General features: G+C 39.3%; 1 protein-coding gene across 3 annotated transcripts in view; it reads right to left on the bottom strand.

Annotated features, from left to right (window-relative positions):
* Positions 1–1,752: 1,752 nt before the first annotated feature.
* LOC144087917 (chromobox protein homolog 1-like) overlaps positions 1,753–10,718 on the bottom strand; it is a 38,365-nt gene continuing 29,399 nt past the window's right edge. For 2 of the 3 annotated variants that reach the window (XM_077618039.1, XM_077618040.1), the window contains exons 4-5: positions 6,476–6,570; positions 1,753–2,734 (exon numbers count right to left, since the gene is read on the bottom strand). In XM_077618039.1, the coding sequence (XP_077474165.1) occupies positions 2,584–2,734; positions 6,476–6,570 (246 nt within the window). In that variant the 3' untranslated portion in view covers positions 1,753–2,583. Of the gene's footprint in view, positions 2,735–4,679; positions 4,781–6,475; positions 6,571–10,718 lie in introns of all 3 variants that reach the window. The other variant, XR_013304788.1, reaches the window with a different exon arrangement.

Below are 10,718 nucleotides of genomic sequence, written 5' to 3'. Positions count from 1 at the left end.
CCTCTTTTTGCCTGCGCATGCGCGTTGTGCGTTTCCTGGTCGATGCGTAGGAGGAAAAACTCGTCTGAATTAATCGTTCAGTGCTCGTAGATATTGTTATACACGAAAGATATGCAAAAAAGCTTGGTCGCATCACGAAATTTTGATCGCATGACGGGCGAATTATTCGATCGAAATTTCCGTCGTAAGACGAGAATTTTGTATGACGAGCGGTCGTGTGACGAGGTACCACTGTATTCCAATCAGTGACGGTGGGGTCCAAAAAATAGATCTCAATTTGTATGCTCTTAACATAGTTATTGATTATTTATTTGTTTTTGTTATTTGTGCACTATGCGGAGAAAGCCTTAAATCTCATTATACTTGTATAATGCCAATAAAAGCATCAAATCAATTTCAAGTATTATATTATTTACTCCTTTTTTGGCAGTTTATATAACATTGACTTGTTAATTAGTCCATTGTCAGAACTAGGAAACATGCATATTAAAAGAATCGTGATATTGGGCCTTGGAAAACTGACTGACTTATGCAGTCATGGCTAAGTTTTGAGAATGACACAACTATTAATTTTTACAAAGGCTGCAGTTTCAGTTTTTATAATGGAAATTTGTATATACTCCAGAACGTTATGAGGCATAGTCCCTATTTGCCCTGAAAATGAACTTCATCACTAAAACCACATTTCTACTGCATTTCAGCCTTGCCACAAATAACATAATTCTAACATAGTCGTACATCTACTTCCGAAATTAATTGGTACCATAACTTTTTTCGCAACTTCAAAATTTCGTAAGTAGAGTTGCACTTTATTTGTAAATTCTCTAATTCGTTCCCTGGTCCTCACACAACTACCTACTAAACCCTTTAAAATTTGTCAATGTGTCCCAACTTTCATACAGCGCATCCTCGTAAGGGTTGTGGGGGTTGCTGCAGCCTATCCCAGCTGATTTGGGCCGAGAGGCAGACAACACCCTAGACTGGTTGCCAGTCAGCCGTAGGGCACACAGAGACAGACAACCATTCACTCACAATCATCATGCCATCAGCGGGTATCGAGCCTGCCTTTTCAGTCAGGTGAGTGAATCACTACACTATGAAGCGGCCAGGCAGACGAGTGGTTAACGTGTTGGCCTCTCAGTTCTGGGGTGGAGGGTTCGATCCCTGGTCGGTCCTCACTGTGTGGAGTTGGCATGTTCTCCCGCGGGTGAACGTGGGTTTTCTCTGGGTACTCCGGTTTCCTCCCACGTCCCCAAAACATGCAAGGTAGGCTTGTTGAACATTCTAAATTGCCCTTATGAATGAGTGTGAGCGTGAATGAGTGTTTGTCTGCTTGTGCCCTGCAATTGGCTGGCATTCAATTTAGGGTATCCCCTGCCTGTTGCCCATATAGTTAGCTGTGATAGGCTCCAGCACCCCCGCAACCTTTGTAAGGATAAGCGGTTCATAAAATAAATGAATGAATATTTAACAAGCAGTTGAACATCATTAACAACCTTTTTCATGTCTTGGATAGCAAATGAGTTTAAGATTTGTGAGTTATTGTTTTGACTGCGTTTCAGTGTACAATGGTAAATATTGCTCCTTTAAAACATAAATGTTTTAAAAAATACTCTGGAAAATTATCAGGATTAAAACATATTGAGGAGTCCGTAGATTTTGGTTTTAAGAATAGTGGAAGAGAACATAGCAACCTTGCACCTAAACTAAAATGTGCCCTTTGCTACAAAGGTTAATAAGCAAATTAAAACCTGGCATGTATATTTTTGTTTATTAAATATCAATGTTTGACACATTCCTCATAAGAATAGGCATCCATACTCTTAAAATATGTAAATCAAATAGTTTAAAATACATTTTGTGTAAAAACTGACTTAAGCTTAACAGTCGACCCCCCCTAAAAAAAACTCGTCTCGACGCAAGCAAGAACACCTAACGGAGCAAATATGTACTACTTACAGTACTGGCTGAAATATACAGTAGTTTACTTAATAACATAAAAGCCAAGAGGTTGTTATCTGAACAATTGTGAAAGACAAAGCTAATCGCAGAAGTCACTTTTGTGTCAAACAAGGCCATGATATGCAAAAACTATACAAAACAAAACAATTCGGGTGAGGGCGAAAAACTATTATTCTTGTCTCCAAATTTTTCGCTTTGTTCAACTTTCACAGCTATCACAAAACAGTATTTTCAATTTACATTTTTTTAAAACATTTTACAGATTATAGTAAAGAGACGAAATTGCTTCGTATACGCCAGTACAAACAAATGCCTGACACAGCACGATTGTGTAAAGTGTATAAAAACCAACACAAACAAACAAAAAAAAAACCTTAGCCTCTGCTTAATTCATGGCGAGAAAGAATAACATTAAGACAAATTCAAGGTTGACACTTAAAATTTTGAAGTGGGTGGAAGTTTGCAGGTTACAGAAATTCACCCACCCACACAAAGCAAATTAACCCTTTGCTCACACGTTTTTCCACTTGAGAAAGTGTTTGTTACAGTAAACTAAGCTATATGTGTACTTGAATTACTTTTAAACTTTGCAAGTCCTCTTTCTTTTACATGTCTACGTATCTAGTCTTTTTTCTCTTCCTCTTTCTTGTCTTCTTCCTCTGTCGGATAAGAGTGCCAGGTGAGGCGCTCCTCATAGAAAGAGATGACCACCTGCGGACAAGAGACATTGGCTTCTTTGGCTGGGACAAGGTCCGCCTCATCAGAGTTCTTCCTGTTAAGTTACGATAGTGAGAAGGGACAATAAGTTAATGGAAAATTAATTGCACCTAATGAACATTTTTATTGTGCACCAATATTTACAAACATTGTGTTAATTGTAAAATATATAAGATATCAGTCAAAAAATATTTTTTCAAGGGTAAGGTCTGCCCGTCCGCCTGCCCATTCTTCTGTCCACATGCAGACACATATATACAGTTCCTTGCGAATGTATTCGGCCCCCTTGAACTTTTCAACTTATTGCCATGAAGATATAAAATAACTTTTTGTCAAGAATCAACAAGTCATGAAGTGGAATGAAATTTACATTTACATTTAGTGCATACATACATACATATACACACACAGTAATCCCTAGAATATCGTAGATATTGTAGACCAGACCCGGGTCGCGGGTATTAGAGCCCGGCACGGCCCGAGCCCGACCAATTAACTTGATTTGCAGGACCGAGCTTGAAGCAAACCCGAAATTTCATATTTTATTTGTGAGGACTGGGGACTCCCGAGTCGGGAGGAGGAGTGGTGATTTATGATAGCAGATTAAAGCCTGTCTTTTGTAACAAAATCTAAGTTAAACAATACCATGTAAACATTTAAATCTTTTATATAATATAGATGTTTGACGATCACCACTTTTGCCGGTACGGCTGTTTAAATGCCTGCTCAGCATCGAAGTGCCAGTCTTTTTGCTCTCATATGAGAGCAAAGCGCCACACTGAAAAAATGCAACGCTCCGCCCAGTGCTCGTAGAGACATTACACGATGGAGTAGCGACCAGAAAGACAGTGCCCATAATGTTCTCATGAGCAGCCTCTCGCGTCCGCTGTATGCTCGTATATCAAAATTTGTCTCGTATCGCAAGATAAATTTGCTCAAAATTTTACTCGTATCTCAAATTGCTCGTATGTCGAGGTCTTACTGTAACCCTAACCCTAACCCAGTACAGACGCTCCCCTACTTACGAACATTCAACTTACGAACAACGGTACATACGAACATGTCTGCAAATTGCGTTTAAGTCCAAAAATGTTCGCAAGTCCAATTTTGTATTTCGCGTCTTTTTCGGAGTAGTACTTCTTTCCGCCGCTAATACCGACGCCTGGCGCTGTGAGAGCTCAGCTCACCCAGCATCTACCTTCTTCGTTGCAATGCGGAAGTGCGTGAATGTATCTCCAGTGTGCAAAGAACCTTTTTCATTTGTATCATTAAATATCTCATGCATCCAATATTGAATATGGTTGGTAAAAAGCTAAAGGCTTCTATTGAGGGAGTTGCAAGGAAGAGGCAAGCCATTTCATTTGAAACGAGTGGCAATAATAACGAAGCTTGATGCGCGTCAGAAAGTGGTGAGCGTTGCACATTCAGTACCATTTATAAACAGAAAGATCGAGCAGCAGGACCCAAATATTGAACGTTGCACAAAGTTTGCAAATCAATTGAATGATGCCATACAGTGCTACTGCATCATTTATGATGAAAAAAAGAAGAAAACTGTGCAATCGTCATTAGGTCGCTTCTTTTGGCCAGTTTCTAATACATAAATCTATCTCTCTCTCTACAGTACTGTACATATTCTCTCCATTTTATTAAATGTTTTTTTTTCAGTACAAACCAATGTGTGTTACTTATACAAGGCTTAAACATACAAATGCACTTATATAAACGTTCAATATACTTATATAGGCCTTAAACATAAATTATAATACAAAATATAGCACTAAATCAACTTACAAACAAATTCAACTTATGAACAATCGCTCGGAACCAATTGCGTTCGTAAGTTGAGGAGTGTCTGTACTATACAAGTACACAAGTACAATTATCAAAAAGTTTATATTTATTAAAGGTTACAGCTATAAGCATGTCAAAATCTAATGTATTAATATCTAAATGTAATGTATATATAAAAATTTAAATACTTTAAATACTGTACTTACAGTGAAAATAGTTCCTCTCTGCTTGATATAGATCCCAAAAAACAAGTAAATGAGAGTTTTAATCCAAATCCTTTGTCTTCTTGTGGCCATGGGTCCATTGCCTGCGATATTCGAGGGATTACTGTACTCGGGTCAGGTACCAAAACTTCTTAAAAACCACAGTTGTCTGTTATAAACAAATCTGTCAAAACAAGGCTTTGTTCGGGAAGGCATCCACTGGCAAAATACCAACCATTTCAGCGCAGAAGAGGCGGTTCCCTGACCACTTTCCTCTGCCTTTCGTTTTTTTTTAAATAGCAGAAAAAAATCTGCGAAGCAGTGAATTCATGATAAGTGAGGCCGCAATATTCGAGGGAAGACTGTAATTTAATGTAAAAACGCAAAATCTGATACAGGCCTGATACACTCACATCATACAGCTTTCATCGAGGGCTTAATGTGTAGCGTCGACTCACTAGTGTAATTGTTTTTTTTATGGGCCACGTTCAAATTGGGGCCACCCAATGGTGGTTCTTCCGCCTGACTTCAGTGCGGGCGGTATGGGTTCAATTTCCACTCGGTGACGGTATGAGCTTGAGTGGATGTCTGTTTCATTGTGCCCTGCGATTGGCTGGCAACCAATTCAGCTCTCCCCCACCTGCTGTTTGTAGTTGGCAGGGATAGACTCGAGCACCCCCTCACGGCCCTTGTTTGGATAAGAGGTACGGAAGATGAATGTTAGAATTGGGTATTGGTCATTGCACAGTAGGATTACTTCTGAATCCTCATGTCACGAGCAAACTTATTCTGCCTAATGGACCACCAGAAACAAATGAGAACTGAGAATTTCGGAAGGCAGTACCAAGGGAGAGATAAATAAATTTGATCCCGACGGCCAAACTGAAAAATTTGGCAAAGATGGCCTGTCTCGACTCGTCAGGCAAATAAGAGATCAGTTCTATGTCCGTATCCAGTTTGCCAGTGGTTTTTAATCTGAAATAAGGCTGATAAGGCTTTTATAATGAGACTGAATTAACGATGGCATCTACTTTGATAGCAAAAACCTACCTGCCGTATTCACCCGAATTTAAGACGGTGTTTTTTGCATTGAAATAAGACTGAAAGAGTGTCGGTTGTCTTAAATTTGGGGTCTCAACATTATACTCATTCACAATGCTAGATGGCGCCAGATAACTTTTAAGCGAATACTGAACACTTTAATGGCTAATGCAGTTATTGCAATTTTGTTGTTTTATCAGAGTAAATTGGTTACCTAATTTACATTTCAAAAACCGGAAGCCATTCATTTACACCTTTGATTGCACTTTAGTTTACATATTTAAATATTCCAATATTAAGATGTTTTTGCATGATTTGAATGAGGCAAAATAACATGATTTTTCTCGAATATATTGTTATGATCATTTGTTTCAGATGTACTGTAATTATTTTCTGTATAAAAATTGAATTTGGTGTTCAAAAAGTATTGAGTCTTGGAGAAAAAGGGGGGCCGTCTTATAATCAGGACCGTCTTATATTCGGGCCAATACAGTTACAAATCGTAAATGAGTCATGACAAAAAAAGAAAGGGGCATGAACTGGAAATGCCTTTGATCAATGGAGACAACTGAAAACGAAGAAATAACGCATGAAAATGAAAGCCAATTTAGACAATATAAACGTATACACAGAAAATCAAAACAGTAACCTGAGTGACAAAACATTTCAGAGCCTTTAAAGTTTTTCAAGATTCTCTCTTAACTTGCATAAATGCATAAAGTAATTTGGCGTTTAAGAATTGAAGAAAAATGACCTACCATTTCATCAGGAACATTAGCTCACCACTTGAATCGGTTGCACCAATGATTCTCTCCGGTTGAAGACCTCTCCCAAAACCTCGGACTTTGCCACTCTGGACACAAAGCAAAGCAAATTAAATTAAATTGATACTGGGAGTGGGAATCTCTATCCACTTCAAAATTTAATGGGGCCCATTCATGAATCTGCTGTAACTATCCCGCTAGTGTACATACAATGAACAATATAATCGAGTACACCAACACCTCGCTACTTTGCGCTTCAGTTATCGCTGCTTCACTCCTTCGCGGGTCAAAAAAATATTCAATTTAAAAAAATCCAACGGACGCTTCCCGCACTACCGAGGAACGTTTCAGATAGCCAAGATTCACGCCGTTGGCCAGCTCCTCGTGACATCTCCGATGCCGATTGGACAGCAACCTGTGACATCACGGATGTCAATTGGCCAGCACCCCGTGACATCTCGGATGCTGATTGGCCAGCACCTCGACACACCACGGATGTCAATTGGCCAGCACTCCGTGACATCTCGGATGCCGATTGGCCAGCACCCCGCGACATCTCGGATGCCGATTGGCCAATTCCTCTCTGCATTTCTGTAGCCCTTCGTCATGCCGCCGAGACGCTCTCAATCCTTTGGTGCATCTACCGAACCGAAGAAAAAGCGAAAAATGCTAACAATTAATGAAGTGACTCTATTGGACATGTTGAAAGCGGGAAATAGCTTCGTGAAGGTAGCTCAAAAATATGGACTTCATTAATCTACCCTTTGCTATATCAAGGAGGAAGAGAAACTGCCTCAATATCATTCTCAAAGGATCCCAAAAGTGTCGTAAACACGCAAAATAAGACTATCGTCAGAATGGGAGATGCACTTTCTGTCTGGATCGCTGAAAACCCGAAGAACATCCTCCTGCAGCCACTACGGCGCCACATGCAGCTTCTCCTGCATCATCTGCGGCGTCATCCGAGGAGCAGTAAAGCTCTTCGGGAACCAGTGCAGTCATTCATCATCATCTCATCGTATTGCACAGGTCTTTTCATTTCCATGTTAAAATCAATCTTAGAAGAACTTATTGTAAGAGGTCAGTTACGTTTTTTTGTTGATTTTGTTATAACATAACATGGTGTAACATGAATGTCTCTCTCTCATATGTGAGCCCCTTAATAGAAAGAAAGTGAATCTGTGAAGTAGGGTCACCCCTATAAAAAAAATGATTTTTTTTATTTCATAAAAATGTGAAAATCCATGCTGAAACGTAACCAGACGCCAATCTTGCTTCAAGGACTCAGCACTGATTTATTTTTATTTTTATTATTATTATTATTTTTTAACAGGGTTTTCACTTTTCGCGGGGTGGTCCGATCCCCCATTAACCGCGATAATCGAGGTATACTGTACAGTGTACACCCGATCTTATTTCAGAAAACCTTTGTTTTGCTTTCAGAATGATTTTGAACAGAAAACTAGTGGTAAATAATCCAGAAATACTGGCAGCTGTTTTATAGATAAGATACTGTAAAATATCTATTTCAACGGCATGCCGTTCCATTTTTCGAACTTTCTCCCGTAGTGCCGTTCAATTAGATGGTGTCGCTATATTTTTCGACGAGCTGGTCAGAATTTTGAGAAGATGCAGTAAATTTTATGGATGAAAAGAGAAACCAGGTAACATATACATATTTATTTAACAAAGGGCACAAATACAAGGCGATTACTGGTAAGTCATTACAAATTCACTGGTGAAAATCAAGTGACATCTCGCATTTGTAGCTGTCCTTGTCAGTCACATCACCTTCCGCATCAGCATCGAGTGTCTGAGTGGGTTCACGTTCATCGTCGCCAGCATTGGCTCGCGCTTGCTGGAGAAGTTGCAAACTAGTCTGAATCGGCCGTCTGACCTGAAACAATGGATCTGGCAATCCTTCGAGCCGCCGAGAGCGTTGGTCAGTCCGCACCCCTTGAACGACTTGATGATTAGATCCTTCGGCAGATGATCCCAAGCATCGACAATCCATTTCAAATAAACTTCCATTGTTGGTGCTCACGTTGCCAAATTTGGTGTATGTAGCTCTTCTCGCCGTGCAACATCGAGTTCTCGTAGAACTGTCAGACTTTGGCCTTGAATGGGGCGTTTCAGTAGACCTCAGGGGCCTGTATAAATTTGGTCCAGCCTCGAAATCACAGCCACATCAATTGCTTCTTGGTGGCATCGCTAATGTGACCACAGTATGAATCCCAGGCAAGAAGGCGCTTGCCATCTGACCACCTTCTCAGGTTGAGAAAAATCTGTTTCACTGGCACGCTGCTCTATTTTTCCAAACTTTCCCCCGTAGTGACGTTCAATTAGAGGGTGCCGTTCTATTTTTCAATTCTTCCACCAAGGTGCCGTTCAAATAGAGGTGCCGCTTAAATTATGGCCTTTCCCGCATCGCGCAGCTTTGACATTCAAAAAGACAAGGAGTGTTTTGGGAGCGAGCTTCATTCTGTTAAAGTGATCCTGGTATAACTTAATTTGGGGTTTTAATGGGCAAAATTGGTACGTTAAGGTGGCGCAACGAGCGTGAACCCGCCGGCCTGCTTGGCGGGATCTTTTATTGTTATTTATGACCCTGACTGGATAAAAAACTGTGATGCAACATATCATGCCTGCTCGAGACGCACTTTAGCCGTAGGCGTAAGGAGGTTTGGGGGTAATCCTGAAACTAAACTTGAAGGAAGTACGGTGAAACGATGTGTTGTTCAGAACTCAGCTCAGCTTGCATCATCATCAGCATAGTATCATCAAAACTGCCACTAATTATCATATTTGTAAATATGTAAGATTGTAGCCGAAGATTAATTTCCATCTTTAGTTCCTTGTGCAGGTTGAAGGTAAATATTGAAACATACGTAGACATACACCCTTACTTTATAAGAAAAGAGAATATAAAATGTTTCCCCATTTTATGTAAATGTTCTGAAAACGTTGCAAAAATCCAAAACTTATGTCGAGTTAAAATGGTTTAAGTTCATCCAACTTTATTTCATTTTTTGTAAATAGCCATGTATAAGGTAAATTTAGTGTTTCTTTTTGTGAGGCTGAAAATAGTCTGCCTTCCAATGGTGATGTCTTCAATTTATTATTTAATTTATTTCATATTGCACAGCAACTGTTGGTTTGAAGGCAAATTTATAAAAAATAAAGACACCTGTCAAAATTTCAGCAGATTTTATTCATTACTTTTCATTGTGTAAGGAGAGAGTTGTCTTATCTTTATTGCCCAACAAAACAACAAAAATATTTTTTTAAATCATATTTCATATTATCTTTTCTTATAAAGTAAGGTAACAGTTACTTTCATATTTGAATACGGAAACTTAATTCTTTAGTTATTCACACAAGGTTGAAGTTTCAAATTTAAAGGAAAAAAGATGTGATGTTATCGTGATATCGATATTGACTGATATATATATATTTTTAATCGTGATAATTTTTGTCATATCCCCCAGCTCAAATCAAAAGCCTTTATTGTCATCATACACAGCTGCGTATAACGAAATTGGTGGTGCTAATCCACAAAGTGCGTTTTCCCAGTAGAAACATAAATACGTAATATAAAAAGCCACGTCCTGGCAAGGTAAATTCTAAAATATTGCAATCTAAGATATTGCACATTGTTATTGCACACCCCAAAGTTATTTCACAGAAATGCAGGTTCAGAGTCCTGATGGCTGTGGGAAAAAAAACTGTCCCCAAGTCTATTTGTCCGTGCTTTGTGAGACCTGTAGCGTCTGCCAGAGGGCAGCAGCTGGAACAGGTTGTGACCAGGGTGGTATGGGTCCCTAACAATGTTCCCGGCTCTGCTGAGGTAGCGAGGGCTGGCAATGTCATCCAGTGAGGGCAGAGAGCAGCCAATGATCTTCTGGGCAGTGTTAATCACTTTCTGCATGGCCTTTTTGTCTGCTGCTGTGCTTCCAGTGTACCACACTGTGATACCAAGCTGTGGCTTTGATATTAATGAGTCTTTTGGGTTCATTAAGAACATGGTTGTTATTCAATAATAATAATTATTTAATCCTGAAAAATACAGCAAACCTAACAATTCTGCAGTCACTGTCGAAGCAGTGAAACAAAGATGAAGGAATTTATTCAATAAAACATGTTTAAATCTTAAAAACATTGGATTTAAGTTTTGCTCCTAAATGGAAACAGATTCAAACCTTTAGGTCCTGAGCCTTTTTTGCATGTTTTGTTGTTT

The sequence above is a fragment of the Stigmatopora argus genome, chromosome 14 (genome assembly GCF_051989625.1).
Source record: "Stigmatopora argus isolate UIUO_Sarg chromosome 14, RoL_Sarg_1.0, whole genome shotgun sequence".
Lineage (NCBI taxonomy): Eukaryota > Metazoa > Chordata > Actinopteri > Syngnathiformes > Syngnathidae > Stigmatopora > Stigmatopora argus.
This window is presented reverse-complemented; position numbering and strand designations above follow the sequence as displayed.